This window comes from Schistocerca serialis, chromosome 1, assembly GCF_023864345.2.
Source record: "Schistocerca serialis cubense isolate TAMUIC-IGC-003099 chromosome 1, iqSchSeri2.2, whole genome shotgun sequence".
NCBI lineage: Eukaryota > Metazoa > Arthropoda > Insecta > Orthoptera > Acrididae > Schistocerca > Schistocerca serialis.
Genome location: NC_064638.1, coordinates 667,608,639 through 667,627,422, shown reverse-complemented (window position 1 = coordinate 667,627,422; position 18,784 = coordinate 667,608,639). Strand labels below are relative to the sequence as shown.

Sequence of the window (18,784 nt, the reverse complement as noted above, 5' to 3'; positions counted from 1 at the left end):
ACGTCCACCACCAGCCGACTTAAAAAAAAAAAAAAAAAAAAAAAGTTCAAATGTGTGTGAAATCTTATGGGACCTAACTGCTAAGGTCATCAGTCCCTAAGCTTACACACTACTTAACCTAAATGATACTAAGGACAAACACACCCATGCCCAAGGGAGGACTCGAACCTCCGCCGGGACCAGCCGCACAGTCCATGACTGCAGTGCCTCAGACCGCTCGGCTAGTCCCGCGCGGCTCCAGCCGACCTGATCATTCCTTTTTTACTGTTTTTCTTATTACTTTTAGATTCAGATAGTCACTTTTTCGAACGCATCCTGTTTCACTGTTTTAGGAGTGCCCCTTCAAATAGCACTCCGAGGAAGTCAAGCCGTTAAGGATATCTTATAGTTGATGCTAGCTCTTGATGGAAGAACATCTAAACAGCTTATGTTCCTCGGAGAGAGTGGATTACATTCCCATTTTTAACACTTCGACTATATCGGATTAGTGGTGCGACGGTTCTGGGAAGGACGCTTCCCGCTGTATTCAGTGTCTCTTGGGACTCTAGACCAGGATTTCCCAAACCGTGCTCCGCAAAACGTTATTAATAATATGGTATTTTTCGACATTTGTCTTTTTTTAATTTTATTGTGATTTTTGGTATTAGTTAGAATTTAAAATTGAAATAATCATTCAATACACTGATCATGCGATTTTTTTTTTTTTTTTTTTTTTTTTTTTTTTTTTTTTTTTTTTGAGTCATCAATCTTCTGACTGGTTTGATGCGGTCCGCCACGAATTCCTCTCCTGTGCTAACCTCTTCATCCCAGAGTAGCACTTGCAACATACGTCCTCAATTATTTGCTGGATGTATTCCAATTTCTGTCGTCCTCTACAGTTTTTGCCCTCCACAGCTCCCTCCAGTAACACGGAAGTCATTCCCTCATGTCTTAACAGATGTTCTGTCATCCTGTCCCTTCTTCTTATCAGTGCTTTCCACATACTCCTTTCCTCTCTGATTCTGCACAGAATCTACTCATTCCTTACCTTGTCAGTCCATCTGATTTTCAATATACGTCTGTAGCACCACATTTCAAACGCATCGATTCTCTTCTGTTCCAGTTTTCCCACAGTCCATGTTTCACTACTATACTATACTATACTCCAGACATACATTCTCAGAAATTTCTTCGTCAAGTTAAGGCTTATGTTTGAAACTAGTAGATTTCTCTTGACTAGGAATGCCCTTCTTGCCATTGCTAGTCTGCTTTTGATGTCCCCCTTGCTCCGTCCGCCATTTGTTATTTTACTGCCTAGGTAGCAGAATTCCTTAACTTCATCTACTTTGTGATAATCACTCCTGATGTTAAGTTTCTCGCTGTTCTCATTTCTGCTACTTCTCTTTACCTTCGTCTTTCTTCGATTTACTCAGAATCCATGTAATGTACTCATTAGGCTGTTCATTCCATTCAGCAGCTCCTGGAATTCTTCTTCACTTTCACTGAGGGCAGCAGTGTTACCAGCGAATCTTAGTTGATATCCTTTCACTTTTAATTTCAGTTCCACTCTTGAACTTTTATTTCCATTATTGCTTCTTTGATGTAACTACTGAAAAATTGGGGCGAAAGACAACATCGCTGTCTTACACCCTTCTTATTCGACCACTTCGTTCTTGGTCTTTCATTCTTATTATTCCCTATTGCCTCTCGTACACGTTGAATATTACTCGTCTCTTCTTATAGCTTACCCCTGTTTTCTTCAGAAAGTCGAACATCTTGAACCTTCTGATATTGTCGAACGCTTTTCCCAGGTCGACAAATCATATGAACGTGTCTTGATTTTTCTTTAGTCTTGATTCCATATCAACCGCAACGTCATAATTGCCTCTCTCATGCCTTTACTTTTCTAAAGCAAAACTGATCGTCACTAGCACATCCTCAATTTTCTTTTCTGTTCTTGTGTACATTACTGTTGTCAGCAAGTTGGATGCATGAGCTGTTAAGCTGATTGTGCGATAATTCTCGCACTTGTCAGCTCTTGCAGGCCTCGGAATTGTGTGGATGATATTTTCCCGAAAGTCAGATGGTATGTCGCCAGACTCATACATTCTACACACTAACGTGAATAGTCGTTTTGTTGCCACTTAACCCAATGATTTTAAAAATTCTGATGGAATGTTATCTATATCTTCTGCCTTGTTTGATCTTAAGTCCTCCAAAGATCTTTTAGATTCTGATTCTAATATTGCAACCCCTGTATCTTCTAAATCGACTCCTATTTTTCTCTTCTACCACACCAGACAAATATTCCCCCTCATAGAGGCCTTCGATATATTCTTTCCACCTATCCGCTCTCTCTCCTCTGCATTTAACAGTAGAATTCCCGTTGCGCTCGTAATGTTACCATCCTTGATTTTAATGTCAACGATGCTTGTTTTGACTTTCCTGTATGCTGAGTCTGTCCTTCCGACAATCATTTCTTTTTCGATTTCTTCACATTTTTCATGCGGCTTGCATTTCTGTACTCCTGAGTTTTCCGGAGCATTTTTGTACTTCCTCCTTTCATCGAACAACTGAAGTATTTCTTCTGTTACCCATGGTTTCTTCGCAGTTACCTTCTTTGTACCTATGTTTTTCTTTCCAATATCCGTGATGGCCCTTTTTTGAGATGTCCATTCATCTTCAACTGTACTGCCTACTGAGCTATTCCTTACTGCTGTATCTATAGCCTTAGAGAAGTTCAAGCGTATCTCGTCATTCCTTAGTACTTCCGTATCCCACTTGTTTGCATATTGATTTTTCCTGGCCAATGTCCTAAACTTCAGCCTACTCTTCATCACTACTATATTGTGATCTGATTCTATGTCTGCTCCTAGATATGCCTTACAATCCAGTATCTGATTTCGGAATCTCTGTCTGACCATGATGAATTGAAATCTTCCCGTATCACCCGGCCTTTCCCAAGTATACCTCCTCCTCTCGTGGTTCTTGAACAGAGCATTCGCTATTACAAGCTGAAATTTGTTGCAGAACTCAATTAGTCTTTCTCCTCTCTCATTCCTTGTCCCAAGCCCATATTCTCCAGTAACCTTTTCTTCTACTCCTTCCCCTACAACTGCATTCCAGTCCCCCATGACTATTAGATTTTCATCTCTCTTTAAATACTGTACTACCCTTTCAATATTCCCATACATTTTCTCTATCTCTTCATTTTCAACTTGCGACGTCAGCATGTATACCTGGACTATCGTTGTCGGTGTTGATCTGCGGTCGATTCTGATAAGAACAATCCTATCACTGAACTGTTCACAGTAACACACTCTCTAACACACTCTCTGCCCTACCTTCCTATTGATAACGAATCCTACTCCCGTTACACCATTTTTCGGCTGCTGTTGATATTACCATGTACTCGTCTGACGAGAAATCCTTGTCTTCTTTCCATTTCGCTTCACTGAACACTACTATATCTAGATTGAGCCTTTGCATTTCTCTTTTCAGATTTTCTAGCTTCCCTGCCACATTCAATCTTCTGACATTCCACGCCCCGACTCGTAGAACGTTATCCTTTCAAGCTTTTTCTCATGGTAACCTCCCCCTTGGCACTTCCCTCCCGGAGATCCGAGTGTGAGACTATTCCGGAATCCTTTGCCAATGGAGAGATCACCATGACACTTCTTTTACAGTTACAGGTCACATGTCCTGTAGATAGACGTTATGTGTCTTTAATGCAGTGGTTTCCATTGCCTTCTGGATCCTCATGCCGTCGATCATTGCTGATTCTTACGCCTTTAGGGGTAGTTTCCCACCCCTAGGACCTCCTAATATAGTGTCGGAGCTCCTTTCTCTCCGACGTTGTGCAGCAGTTGGACGGGGCATGGACTTATCAGGTCGCAGGTTCGAATCCTGCCTCGGGCATGGATGTGTGTGATGTCCTTATGTTAGTTAGGTTTAAGTAGTTCTAAGTTCTAGGGGACTGATGACCACAGCTGTTAGTCGCATAGTGCTCAGAGCCATTTGAACCATTTGACTTATCAGGTCACTGGTATTCCTCTGCAGAAATGCTGAGCCACGCTGCTTCCGTAATTGCAGAAGTGTTGTCAGTGCAGGATTTTTTCCACGAATGGACACCTCGATTCACGCCGGACGATCTGGATGGCAAAACCATTGGCTCAAACTGTCGAGAATGTTCTTCAAATCAATTGCGAACAATTGTGGCCCGGTTACATGCGCACTGTCGTCCATAAAAATTGCTTCGTTGTTTGGGGACATGAAGTCCATGAATGGCTGAAAATGATCGTCGAACATATCAATTTTCCAGTCAATGATCTGCTCAGTTCGACCAAGAACCAGTCCACTATGGAGCCACCACTAGATTGCAAAGGGGCAGTACCTTGCTGGCAACCTGGGTCCAAGGCTTGGCGCTACACACGAACCATACTATCAGCTCTTACCAACGGAAATTGGGACTCATCTGGCTAGGCTACAGTTCTCCAGTCGTCCATGGTCGACCCGATACGGCCGCGAATCTAGGAGAGGCGTTGCGAGCGATATCACACTGTTAACAAAGACACACGCCTCGGTCGTCCGCTGCCATCGCCCATTAACGCCAAATTTCGCTGCACTATCGTAAAGGACATATTCATCGTACGTTCCACAGCGGTTTCTGCTGTTATTTCGGCAGTGTTGCTGGTCTGTCAGCACCAATAGCGCTAAGCAAAAGCCGCTGCTCACAGTTGTTAACTGAAGGTGGTCTGCCATTGCATTGTCCGTTGTGAGAAATAACGGTTGAATTCCGGTATTCTCGGTACACTCTTAACACTGTGGATCTCGGAATATCAAATTCCGTAACGATTTGCGAAATGTAATGTCCTATGTGTCTAGCTCCAAGTATTATTCCGCGTTCAGAATCTGCAATCTCCGTCGTGCGGCCGAAACCTTTTCACTTGAATCATCTGAGTAGAAATGACAGCTCCGCCAATGCACTGCCCTTTTTCATAATACCTTTTGTGCGCGATAGTACCGTCATCTGTATAATTGCATACCACTATTCCATGACTTTTGCCAGGTCAGAGTAAAACAAGCTTTTCTCATTTTTATGTTTAGTCCGTCAAGCTCCCAACCAACCAGTAGGTGGAGAGTAGCATATAACCACAATCCGTAAACCAGCAACCATAAATGTATAAAGAGGTACGCTGCTACTGTCTCTTTCATTTTGCTTTGAATATTCTAATCATATATTTAGTCTATGTTCTTTGTATACTTAATGGCTCTATTCCTGATAATTTTCTTCTCTGAATTTGCGCCGCACTGAATTTGCCTCTCTACAGCGCTGTCTTATTCCTGCACTCTCGTGACTCATTACAGACGGAAAAGGAGCTGACTTTGAAAACGGACACTGATAATAATTGCTCTATCGCAGTAACGTTCATTTTCTTCTTTTAGCTCCTTCCGTTTACTGTATCGTGCGCTAACTCAGCGCCTTTAGTGCTTGCATACGCGTATATGGAAGTAAGGGCGTTTTGTGAGATTAGCTCAAGTGCAGTGACTGTTGCCGGTGATAACGGGAGAGATAAAATGGTCTGAAATACCGTGATAAATATTTCAAGCGCCCTAGGAATACAGAGGAATTCCTAAGAATATACATAATCGTGCAAACGTTTCCTAGCATAGCATTATGGGAGACCACCAAAGTGATATTGTGTCTGTGCCATGCGGTAAATGGCTTTCTACAAAGAAAAATATTCTTTTCCTCTAGTTACCTCGGTATTGCAGAGTTCACACTTGCTGAATCTTTGTCCATTTTATTTGTTTTATAAATGTATTTATTTTACCTAGCAAGACCAGGACCTTCGGGCTGTATCTAACATTTAATCTGACGTTCTTATGGATTCTCTTCATGGTTGACAATACGTTGTGCATATAAAATGAGTTACTACTACTACTACCACCACCACCACCACCACCACCACCACCACCACCACGGTGGCGGACGACGACGACGACGACGACTACGACGACGAATATAATTACGTCATGTGGCTGGTTTTTGACCTTAGCGTAGGGTTGTGCTCACGGGGGATAGCAAATGTTTATAAAAAATCGAAAGAATCGAAATGGCCACCACAATGAAAACAGAAGCTGGTGACCACCAAAAGTGATTCTGTTCGCAGGTAGAGAGAATAGACGTTTTGCCATCAAGGACGCTTGCTTTACTATTTCCGTAATTCGAAGAATATTCTAAAATAAATAGGAGACAGGTAAATTTACATGAGGAAACAGTACAAATTGGAAAAGTGTGTTAGGAGAGAGAGAGAGAGAGAGAGAGAGAGAGAGAGAGAGAGAGAGAGAGAGAGAGAGAGCTTTTGACATGTGGAGCCTTCGTACACATCAAAGCGACAAATGCGTATTTTTGATCGGGCCCATAGAATGGGAATGTAGGCTACTTTTTAGCTGAAATACGTAAAAAATCGTATGCATTGAAATAATTTATAGTAAAACTACAACGCCTTATTGTGGGAGGTTACCTTCCAAACTTTCCCGTTCAGTTCTTCACAATAAAAATAGTCGCTGAAGATACAACACTACGTGCTATAAGTTACCGGTATTTGTCACGTTTGAAGAGATGGCTCCATTTGGGCAGTCGAAAACAAGCGAGCTAGGGCGGGTTTTCGAAGTTAAAGAGGAAGCTTGAAGTAAAAGCGATAAGTATTTTCCCAGCAGGTCGGTCAGTCAGAACATTGTTTGCTAACGACTAGGGCCTCTCTTCCGGTCGACTACAGCGCGTGGACGCATTGCGCAGGGGACCACCAGAGCTTTCACAACGACAGCTTGTGCAGCGCAGAGTGCAGGTGTAAATGAAGCTCCTCTTCATCTTTTAAAAATATTCTGATGTGACGAATTTTTGACGAGGTATTGCGACGGTTTATTAGTGTCAACGGCGGTCTAGCAGCGCATCGTTTTTTCACTAACACTGGTGAGTTTTCTTTCGGATATGTCCATACGTCAACTCTCTCTCTCTCTCTCTCTCTCTCTCTCTCTCTTATTTGTTTCACGTTCTGGATCGCTTGGTAACGGCAGAACTGGAAACTAGAACAAGAATAGTTGTTGGTTCTTCTAGTAAACGCTCTCGGATACCTATTCAATTCCTTTTGGTTCTCTAGAGCATGATTGAAGATTCATTGATCTCGATTCTGCCCATCACAAACACACCGCACACTCCGCAGCTGCATGATCAATACTGTGAACAATGTTTCATTCTTCCATCCTGAGTATGCAGAACGTAGTCCGCCTCCATAGCGTACCGGTAGCGTTTCCACCTATGGCGCAGGGGGCCCTGGTTCGATTCCCTGCAGGGGACAGGGTGCTGTGTGTCCATAATTATTTCATCATCATTGACGCGCAGGTCGCCGAAGTGGCGTCAACTAAAAAGGACTTGCAATACGGCGGCCGAACTTCCCCGCATGGGGCCTCCCGGCCAATAATGCCATACGATCATTTCATTTTCATGCAGAATGTAACTAAATTCTCACGCTCATAGAAACATCCGTCTTGCAATGGGGAGAACGCTTACTCTGGGTCAAGAATCGGCTAATCTAGAAATGAAAAACTGCAAATTTTCGCTTTGTTAGTTTTTGGAAAATCGACGTAGTTCTTTGTTTCACATAAACCTTAATGATTAAAATTATAATCGGTTGGCAAGCAGATAAGGCCGTCTTGTAGTGAAGTCGTCACGCTCTCTGTTCGCTGATTCAGCTTAATGTTTATTGACCCTCTTTCACAGTGTTGAGATAACACTATTTATAAGATTTGAATGACGGCAATCACTCGAGATAAAAATGTCTTACATCGGCGGGATTTGAACCGGTACATCCTACTCGGACGCTTAGTAACTTCGCATGTGTAGACGTGTAAAAATTAATGCGGACGTAAAATAGCAAACTGCTATGGTGATACGGTGTACATGTGGTACACAGACACGGATATCACCAGCAGTCACGCCCTCTGACCAGACGTCCGCGGTGAACGTTGAAAAGCCAGTCATATCCGTTCTGCATCGGCTTCACTTTTTCCAGGACGTCCAGCATGATGCTTCACACCAAACGCTTCCTGGCTGCATACAATCCCAGTACCACAGGCGTATCGACGTCCGCGAGAGTGGGAGCTTCCTACACCGTGTTCGCAAATTCTCGTGAACTTAAGCGCCCGATCTGGTCTGAATAAACCATTCCACACACTGAGGCTTTCCTTGAACCGTTGTCATTATGCTTCACTCGCGACAACCCGGAACAAACAGAAACAAAATTTTGTCACATAAGCCAAACATGGTGTGAAAATCTTTATTTGTTTGGGTGCTATAACGCAGTGAGGTTGTAGCGTACCTTTTGATACACCTCGTATATACAGGGTGTTACAGAAAGGTACGGCCAAACTTTCAGGAAACATTCCTCACACACAAATAAAGAAAAGATGTTATGTGGACATGTGTCCGGAAACGCTTAATTTCCATGTTAGAGCCCATTTTAGTTTCGTCAGTATGTACTGTACTTCCTCTATTCACCGCCATGATTTCATACGGGATACTCTACCTGTGCTGCTAGAACATGTGCCTTTACAAGTACGACACAACATGTGGTTCATGCACGATGGAACTCCTGCACATTTCAGTCGAAGTGTTCGTACGCTTCTCAACAACAGATTCGGTGACCGGTGGATTGGTAGAGGCGGACCAATTCAATGGCCTCCACGCTCTCCTGACCTCAACCCTCTTGACTTTCATTTATGGGGGAATTTAAAAGCTTTTGTCTACGCAACCCCGGTACCAAATGTAGAGACTCTTCGTGCTCGTATTGTGGACGGCTGTGATACAATACGCCATTCTCCAGGGCTGCATCAGCGCATCAGGGATTCCGTGCGACGGAGGGTGGATGCATGTATCCTCGCTAACGGAGGACATTTTGAACATTTCCTGTAACAAAGTGTTTGAAGTCATGCTGGTACGTTCTGTTGCTGTGTGTTTCCGTTCCACGATTAATTTGATTTGAAGAGAAGTTATAAAATGAGCTCTAACATGGAAAGTAAGCGTTCCCGGACACATGTCCACATAACATATTTTCTTTCTTTGTGTGCGAGGAATGTTTCCTGAAAGTTTGGCCGTACCTTTTTGTAACACCCTGTATAAATGACCTAGCAGATAACATCGGAAGTTTCACGACGCTATTAGCGTATGTTACTGTCGTACATAGAGAAGTCGTTACGTTAGAAAACTGTACCGAAATGCGGAAGATCTCCAGATGACTGATGCTTGGTGCAAGGAGGGGCGTTGTCGCTCAACATAAGCAAATGTATAATACTGCGAATGTATGGACAGAAGATCCTTTGTTGTATGATCACACAAGTACAGAACAATCACCGTCATAAAATATGTAGGAGTACGCATACAGGACAGTTTGATGTGGAATGACCATATTAAATTAATCGCGGGTAGGCAGATGCCAGACTGAAATTCATTGGAAGAATTCTCAGGTAATTTAGTCCATCACCAAAGGAAGTAGTTTACAAAACACTCGTTCGATCAATACTTGAGTGTTGCTCGTCAGGCTGGGTTCAAATGGTTCAAATGGCTCTAAGCACTATGGGAATTAACATCTGAGGTTATCAGTCCCCTAGACTTAGAACTGCTTAAACCTAACTAACCTAAGGACATCACTCACATCCATGCCCGAGGAAGGATTCGAACCTGCGACCGTAGCAGCAGCGCGGTTCCGGACTGAAGCGCCTAGAACCGCTAGGCCACCGCGGCCGACGTCAGGCTGGGATCCGCACCAAATAGGACTGATAAGGGAAGTAGATAAGCAGAAAGTCCATCTCGTTGCAAGACATCTACATCTACAGCTATATTCTGCAAATCATTGTACAAGTTATTAGGAGCTATTCCCGTTCCATTAATGTACGAAGCGGGAAGAACGACTGAATGGCTCTGAGGGTGCCGTGATTAATCTAATCTTGTCCTCACGATGCCTATGTCAGCTATACGTAGAGGATTGTCGTATATTCCTAGAATCATCATTTAAAGCTGGTTCATGAAACTCTGTTAGTGGCATTTCTCGGGAAAGTTTATAGCTATCTTCAAGAATCTGTCAGTCCAGTTTCTTCAGCATCTCTGTGACACTCTCCCACAGGTCAAACAAACCTGTGACCATTCGTGGTGCCCTTCTCTATGTACATTCAATATCTCCTGTTAGCCCTATTTGGTACAGGTCCCACCCATTTGAGTAGAGTTCTAGGATTGGTAGCACGAATGACTTGTAAGCAATATCCTTTGTAGACTGATTGCGCTTCCCCTGCATTTTACCAATAAACTGAAGTCTACGATTGCTTTACCCACTACTGAGCCTATGTCGATCATTCCATTTTATATCCTTACAAAGTATTACACCCGGGTATTTGTATGAGCTGGCCGATTCCAACTGTAACTCACTGATATTATAGTTATAGGATACAAAGTTTTTTGCTTTGTGAAGCGCAAAATTTTACTATTCTGAAGATCTTTGCACCACTTTTAAATCTGATCAAGATCTGACTGAATACAGGATTTACATAAAGTATAGAAATACTTTCAATTATTTATTGCACAAGAACTAAACATTGTACAGATATCATATATATGTCATTTTGAAGAGAAACCCTGAAAGTTTTTTTTCCGTGTATACCGCCACAGTGTAGTTTGGTAGTTTTTCGATAGTCAGCGCTAGCCGCAAACATGGCGAGTTCAGGTGCGGAGCGACCTTTCTGTGTATTTTGAATTCGACAAAAACACGTGTGCTACAGCTCTTCAACGGATATTTAGAAAAAAAATGTTCAAATGTGTGTGAATTCCTAAGGGACCAAACTGCCGAGGTCATCGGTCCCTAGACTTACACACTACTTAAACTAACTTATGCTAAGAACACACACACACACACACACACACACACACACACACACACACACACCCATGCCCGAGGGAGGACTCGAACCTCCGGCGGAAGGGGCCGCGCAATCCGTGGCACGGCACCTCAAACCGCACGGCGGATGTTTAAAAACAATTACGGCAAGAAGCCACCAACAAGGAAGGCCATTTGCAACTGGCACAGCAAATTCGTTACGACGGGTTGCTTATGCCCGGCAAAGACAAGCGGACGTCCCAGTGTGAGTGAAGCGAATGGGGAGCGAGTACGAGAGACATCCATAAGGAGCCCAAAGAAGTCTGTGCGTCGTGTATCCCATGAACTCGAAATGGCTCCAATAACAATGTGGAAAGTCCTGCGACAGAAGCTGTCTATGAAACCATTCAAATTGAAGCTAGTGCAGAAGCTCAATGACGACGCCAAAGACAAGAGTTTTGAGTTTTGTTCGCAGTTGCAACAACTGAATCAGGATGGGGATGGCATTCTTGATCGCTTAAGTTTTAACGACGAAGCCACTTTTCACACTAATGGGAAAGTGAACAGGCATAATTGTCGAATCTGGGGTACAAAGCATCCACACGAATGCATTGAATTTGAGCGTGGTTCCCGAAAGGTAAATGTTTTTTGTGCCTTGTCACGTCGAAAACTGTACGGGCCATTCTTCTTCACCGAGAACCCTGTCACTGGATATTCCTACTTGGACATGTTGCGGCAATGGCTGATGCCTCAAATGCAATCGGACTCCCCGTTCATCTTTCAGCAGGATGGGGCTCCGCCCCGTTCTCATCGTGAAGTTCGTGGGTACCTGAACACGGAACTGCCGCATCGATGGATCGGCCGTGCTACAGGAGGGGACAGCTGTTTCATGAAAAGGCCTCCCCGATCACCAGGTCTCACTCCGTGTGACTTTTTTCTGTGGGGACACGTTAAAGAACTGGTGTACGTACCGCTTCTACCGCGTGATGTAGCATAGCTCCGGGAGAGAATACGGGAAGCGACTGCCACAGTCGACGATGCCATGCTGGGACGGGCATGGCAAGAATTCGATTACCGTATTGACGTCTGCCGGGTCACTCATGGTTCACATATCGAATGTTTGTAAATAAAACTTTCTGAGTTTCTCTTCAAAATGCAGTATGTATGACACCTGTTTGTTTAGTATGTTTAGTTCTTGTGCAATAAATAATTGAAAATGTTCCCGGACTTCATGTACAGCTTGTATTTTTGCAGCTTCTTTCAACCTTACTTCATTACATATAACTGCATTGTCTGCAAAAAGCCTGAGGTTACTATTAATATTGTCCGCAAGCTCATTAATATACAACGTGAACTGCAAGGGTCCCAACACACTTCCCAGTAGCTACTTCTACATACGAAGATAATTCTCCATCCAAGATAACATGCTGTGTCCTCCCTACCAAGAAGTCCTTGATCCAGTCACAAATGTCAATTGATACTCCATGTGATCGTGCTTTTGAAAATAAGCCTAGAAATGGTACTGAGTCAAATGATTATCGGATATCAAGGAACACTGCATCTATCTGACTGCCTTAATCAATGGCTTTCAGCATGTCACGTGAGAAAAGTGTGAGTTGCGCTTCACATGATAGATGTGTTCGGAATCCATGCTGTTTGGCATGTAGCAGAGCACAGAATATGTTCTAGGATTCTACAACAAATCGATGTCAAAGATATTGCACGGTCGTTTTGTGGGTCACTTCCACTATCGTTTTTGTAGACGGATGGGACTTGCGCTTTTTTCCAAAAAAAAATTCATAGTATTTTGTTCGAGGGATCTACGATAGAGTATAGTTAGGAGAGGGGCTAAATTAGCCGCAAATTCAGTATAGAGTGTGGTACGGATTCCATAGGGCTCTGGACCTTTGTCCAATTTTAACGATATCAGCTGTTTCTCGACACCACTGACGCCAAGGAATTTTGCTTCTTTTTCAACAAAACTTGTTCCGGCACTGTTATCCCATCATACTGGATCTCTGCCAGCCGCGGTGGCCGTACGGTTCTAGCGCTGCAGTCCGGAACCGTGGGGCTGCTACGGTCGCAGGTTCGAATCCTGCCTCGGGCATGGATGTGTGTGATGTCTTTAGGTTAGTTAGGTTTCAGTAGTTCTAAGTTCTAGGGGACTGATGACCTAAGATGTTAAGTCCCATAGTGGTCAGAGCCATTTGAACCATTTGAACTGGATCTCTTTTAAAAATGGCTCTGAGCACTATGCGACTTAACTTATGAGGTCATCAGTCGCCTAGAACTTAGAACTAATTAAACCTAACTAACCTAAGGACATCACATACATCCATGCCCGAGGCAGGATTCGAACCTGCGACCATAGCGGTCGCTCGGTTCCAGACTGTAGCGCCTAGAACCGCACGGCCACTCCGGCCGGCGATCTTTTATACTAGTGTGTGTATAGTTATCATAATTTGCGACTTTGGTTTCTTGAAAATGCTATGATTTGCGCTGAATTGTATATATTAAGAGAGAAATCACAAAACAGAAGTCAGTAAAGAGGGGAACGTAAACCAGCTGATATAAAGGCTGGATGATTTTATACAACTGTAGTGTTAAAAGGAACTTGTAGTTGCAGTTTTGCTGTGGAGAACAAAGACTATTATCGTACCCCTTTCTTGCCATTGTTTTACATCTACACCTGTACTCCATGGCGGAGGGTGCTTTGTGTACCAGTGTGCCTTCCCAGTTTCCTGTTCCAGTCGCGTATGGTTGGCGGAGAGAACGATTGCTGGTAAGCCTCCGTGTTGGCTCGAATTTTATCTTGTTGATCTTTTTCCGGGACATACTTGGGAGAAAGCAATATACTGGCTGACTCCTCGAAGAACGTCAGGGCTGGAACTTTAACAGCAAGTCACACTGTGATGCAGAACGCCTCTCTTGCAGCGCCTGTCACTAGAGTTGGCTGAGCAACTCTGTGAAGCTTCGCACTTACTAAATGAACCTGTAACTAAACGTGCGTCTCTTCCTCCTTTTTAGCTCTTTGTCCGGGGTCCGGGCGGATTTTTACAGTGTCCGGCTTTTTCGCAAAGTTGAGCGTAACACAGTTAAATGTACAATTCATCCCGTTCTACTGCTCTTTTCTTAAATACTTTAACTATTGGCACAGCCTTCGTGATAAACACGCACGAAGGCGGTGTTAGTATGTTTCACCAGGATCGTCTATGTTATCGTTGATCGACCTATAAGTGAATGCAAATATCGATTATTTAAAATTTTCGTTTCGTATCTTCGCTTTGTATTGGCTTGACTTCCTGTAGTGCACGTGTGATTTTTGATTGTAATTTTTAACCGAATGAGTTACGTAAAATATTTGACTATGCATAAACGAAAGTGTACATTTTCCAATGTCCTTTTCTGCAAATATCCGGCATTCAAGAAAGGGAGAAATTAATTTGAAGCAGAATGGAAGATATGTGGAGCTGGAACATACGTCTCAGTGGCCAACAAAGGTAAGAAATAACTCGAGAGATTAACTGTCATGGTTTTATTTCATTGTTTCATAGTCATTCAATTTATTTGTACTCGGGAGGTTAAAGTACAGTTTACATGTCGTCAGCTGTTTCTTGAACTGTAGATGTTGGTAGCGGCGCGTCGAATGAAGGGAGGTGAATGGTCTTACGTTTTTCGCTTTGTAAACAATTCCGTGTTGTTGACATAACAAAGCAATTGACGCCACACTGTCACCACTATCAAAGTTTAAAATTTTTTTTTTATATTGCTCAGTTAACCACCACCTGACCATCAGTAACAATTAACTACTAGTTTTACCGGGAATTCCCGGCAGTCACGTGACTTGTCCAACGCTGACCGGTGGTATCCTCATCTGCAGTTGACCCGTTTGATGTGTCCTCTTTTTTCTTCCTTTGTCCTCCTTTTTGAAGCTGTTTGTCCTTCTTTTTAAACAATTGCATCTGGTCACCCTAAAATAATATGAAAATAACAGCTTTTCCTCCGACGATTAGGCAGAAGCGGAGTGCGATGAGGCGCCGCATTGTTGCAGCAGGAGCGGGACTTGGAAGGCGGTGGGTGTTGCGCGGGGCGGCGGGGGCGCGCGTGTCGGCTGGCGGCCGTGATGCTGGTGGTGGGCGCGGCGGCGTGCGCGTGCGCGGCCGCCGTCTGGCTGCTGCTCGGCCCCATCAACCTGGTGCAGCTCGTGCTGGTCGCCGCCGTCGCCTACCTGGCGGCCAGCGGCGGCTTCCACTGGCTCTACGTCGCCGCGCTTACGGCGCCCAGGGACATCAAGTCAGTAGTCTTATTTTTCAAATACTCCTCTCGGTAGCACAGGTTTCGATCCGATAGTAAAGTCGGCGAGAGAAGCTCCTTGACAGTTTCAATGGGCTTGGCGCGGCTGCTTCGCACTTCTACCTGAACGCATCATATAATGCGCTTTTACATGGTTCCCAATGTCAACACTACAGTGTTTTTTTTTTTTTTTTTTCCTTCATTGTCATTTCATTCCTCAGCTGACGCGGGCCAGCAGCGGCCTACATACGCCACTCTTCGGCCAAAAGACACAACATACATACACGGAAGACATAGAAAACGTAAAAAAACATGGTAAACACATGATGAACACTGTACAAGAAAGCAGAAGCCGTTCGACGGAAGGCACTGTACGTGAACAGGGGCACCAGTTGAACAGATGTAGACATCCACGTGGAGACGTGAACATAGTAGAAAACACTGATGAAGACACTGTACACAAACGGAGAGACACTGACGCACGGAAAACACGGGCGACGATCGTCGGCGAAGCACTCGCACTGAGGAAGGGGGGGGGGGGGCTGCCTCCAGGTCAAAGGGAGAGGTAGGAGGGCGGGAAGGAGGGGATGGAGCCAGTGGGAGAAAGAAGGAAGAGCAGGGGCGTGGAGAGAGGGGAGCCATTGGAAGCCCGGGGAGAGGTGTGGGAGCGGGAAACGTGGGAGAGAAGGGGGGGGGGGGGGGGGGGAAGGAAGGTGAGAAGGGAGAGAGGGAGCCCTGGGGGAAAAAAGGGGGGAATGGGAGGGGAGAGTCAGAGCTGGTAGGAGGGGTAAATGGACGGGACAAGGACATCATCAGGGAGGGGGACTTGGCAGAAGCCGCCTTGGGAGAGGGTGTGAAGATGGAGAACAGGTGAGGTGCAAGAATACAGGTGCGGTAGCAGGCTGGGATGGGCGAGACAAGCGGGTCGAGCTTGCAGGAGGTGTAAAGGATCCGTACCTGTTTGAGGAAAAGGAGAAGGTGCGGGAAGGGAATCAAGTCGTATAGAATCCGCGTGGGGCATGGGAGACGGATGCGATAGGCGAGGCAGAGCGTGTATCACTCGAGGATTTGGAGAGACTTATAGTAGGTGGGAGGGTCGGAGATCCAGGCGGGATGGGCATAACAGAGGATGAGGCGGATGAGGGTTTTGTAAGTGTCGGGAATGATGTAGGGGTCCAGATCCCATGTGCGGTCAGAAAGGAGTTTGAGGAGGCGGAGTCGAGAACGTGCCTTGGCTCGAATCACCCGGAGATGGGGAGGGGGGTGGTTTTGCCTACAATTATTGCCTGACTACAGCTGTAGAGACGTCTGTGCGCAGCCATTCGCATTGAGGAGTAGAAAGCTGGCAACAACACTACGAGTTGTGAACTTCTCTCGCCTATCTGCTACAGTTGCAAATGCACTGCTGAGGAAAAAATTGTAACACCAAGAAGGAGTTGTCTAACATAAACGAAAATTGGTAGGCCTCTTTCTGTATCTAAAAGATGATGTCTACTCGAATTTCACACCAGTTGCATAAAACTGCGCTAGTAGCGCAAACCGGATTTGGCTTAAATACATGCTGTAATGGTTGTGAGCGTCAGTTGTCTTTGAGATTTTATGACGTGAGTTGACGTTAGTCAAGAACGCTTTTAAAGTGACAAAGACACTATTATCAACACCTCACACAGTTTGAATGAGATCACGTAATGGGGCTAAAAGAAGCTGGACATTCCTTCTGCGATATTGCAGAAACACTTGGCAGGAATGTAGCCACTGTACACGATTACTGGTAGCGGTGATCATGAGAATGTATAGTCGCAAGAAGACTGGGCTCTGGATGGCCACAAGACACTACTGAAGGGAAAGACTATCGTGTTCAGTGCGTCGCTCTGGATCACTGTACTGCATCTGCAGTGGCAATTTGAACAGTAGTTCGTCCCATAATGACACAACAAACTGTTACAAATTGGTTAATACTTCGAAGACAGCTCTTAGCCAGACACCCTATAGTGCACATTCCACTGACCCGAAACCTCCGTTATTTGTGACTTAAGTGGTGTCAAGCGAGAACTCACGAGAGGGCAGGGTGGAGGTCTGTTGTGTTTTCTGATGAAAGCTGTTCTGCCTCAGTGCCAGTGATGGCCATGTGTTGATTAGAAAGTGACCAGTTGAGGGGCTGCAACCAACCTTTCTGCATGCTAGGCACTCTGGACCTACACCTCGAGTTGAGGTCTGGGTTACAGTTTTGTACAACACCAGGAGAACTCTCGTGGTTATCCCACACAATCCGACTGCAAATTTGTACATCAGTCTCGTTATTCGACCTGTTGTTCTAGCATTCATGAACAGTATAACACAGGGGCTCTCCTTACTGGATAATGCTTGCCCACATACCGCTGTTAAAATCCAACATGCTCTACAGAATGCCGGCATGTCACCTTGGGCTGATCGATGACCAGCTCTGTTTCCAGCTTAACACATATGGGACATCATCATCAGACAACAACTCTAGCATCATCCAGAACGGGCATTAATTGTCCCTGTATTGACTGACCAAGTACAACACATACGCAACTCCCTCCCACAAACTAAAATCCATCACATTTACAATGTATGCATGTTTGCATTCAACATTCTGGCAGTTACACCAGTTATTATTCTACTAGCATTTCACATTTGCAATGGCTTATTTCTTGCTTAGATTAACCTGTGATCTTGTGACGGTTAAATATGTTACCTATACAAATATATTTCAGAAATTCCATTACTCTACATTCATTCCTTCATTGTTGCAATTTGCTCTCTTTCAGCATATTTTGAACTTTGCACAATACATACTCGAATTGTGGCTCTGTGGCTAAATGCTACATTGCAAATGTGATAATCCAGGTTTCAGTTCTCTGGTGGTCATAGACATGCAGGAAGAAAGGAAGGTTAGGGTTTAATATCCTATTAACTCAAGGTCATTAGGGATGGATCACAAGCTCGGATTGTTGATGGATGAGGAAAGAAATCAGTTTGCCCTTTCACTGGAACCATCCCAACATTTGCTTGAAGCAATTTAGAGAAATCATGGAAAATCTAAATCTGAGTGACCAGTGTGATTTTGAACTGTTGTCCTCTTGAATCTAAGTCCAGTGTGCTGACCACTGCACCACCTAACTTGGTGGCAGAAAGAACTGTTATATTTTATTGTGCCCATTGTCACTGTGAATGAACTAGCCTGATTTTTTTATCAGCACACTGTCCAACAGCTCTACAAGGAATGGTGTATCACTCACAGCAATTGAACACAGCATAAAAACAGGAATTGTAAAAATATCCTAACTGACACACGACAGAGATGAGTTTTGAGTCTGATCATTGACAATCATTTTCAAATGCAGCAGGAATTGCTGCCATCAGTAAATGCAGGCCTGTCTTGGCCAGTTTCCAGGCAAACATTGTGAAGGAAACTGCATGCAATGAACATTTTGAGTCAAATATCTTGCAAATGGCCATTGCTTGCAGCAGCAGGTGAAGCTGCACTGCCTCCAATGGGCCGCACAATATAGAAACTCGACAGTAGCAGACTGGAGGCTAATTTTGTCCAAAGAGGAGCAGTT

The 18,784-nt window shown here is 44.4% G+C and overlaps 1 protein-coding gene across 4 annotated transcripts in view; it reads left to right on the top strand.

Annotated features, from left to right (window-relative positions):
• Positions 1-18,784, top strand: part of LOC126479863 (long-chain fatty acid transport protein 1-like) — a 389,287-nt gene that overhangs the window by 339,759 nt on the left and 30,744 nt on the right. For 2 of the 4 annotated variants that reach the window (XM_050103821.1, XM_050103822.1), the window contains exon 2: positions 14,959-15,197. In XM_050103821.1, the coding sequence (XP_049959778.1) occupies positions 14,959-15,197 (239 nt within the window). Of the gene's footprint in view, positions 1-14,955; positions 15,198-18,784 lie in introns of all 4 variants that reach the window. The other 2 variants (XM_050103820.1, XM_050103823.1) reach the window with 1 other exon arrangement.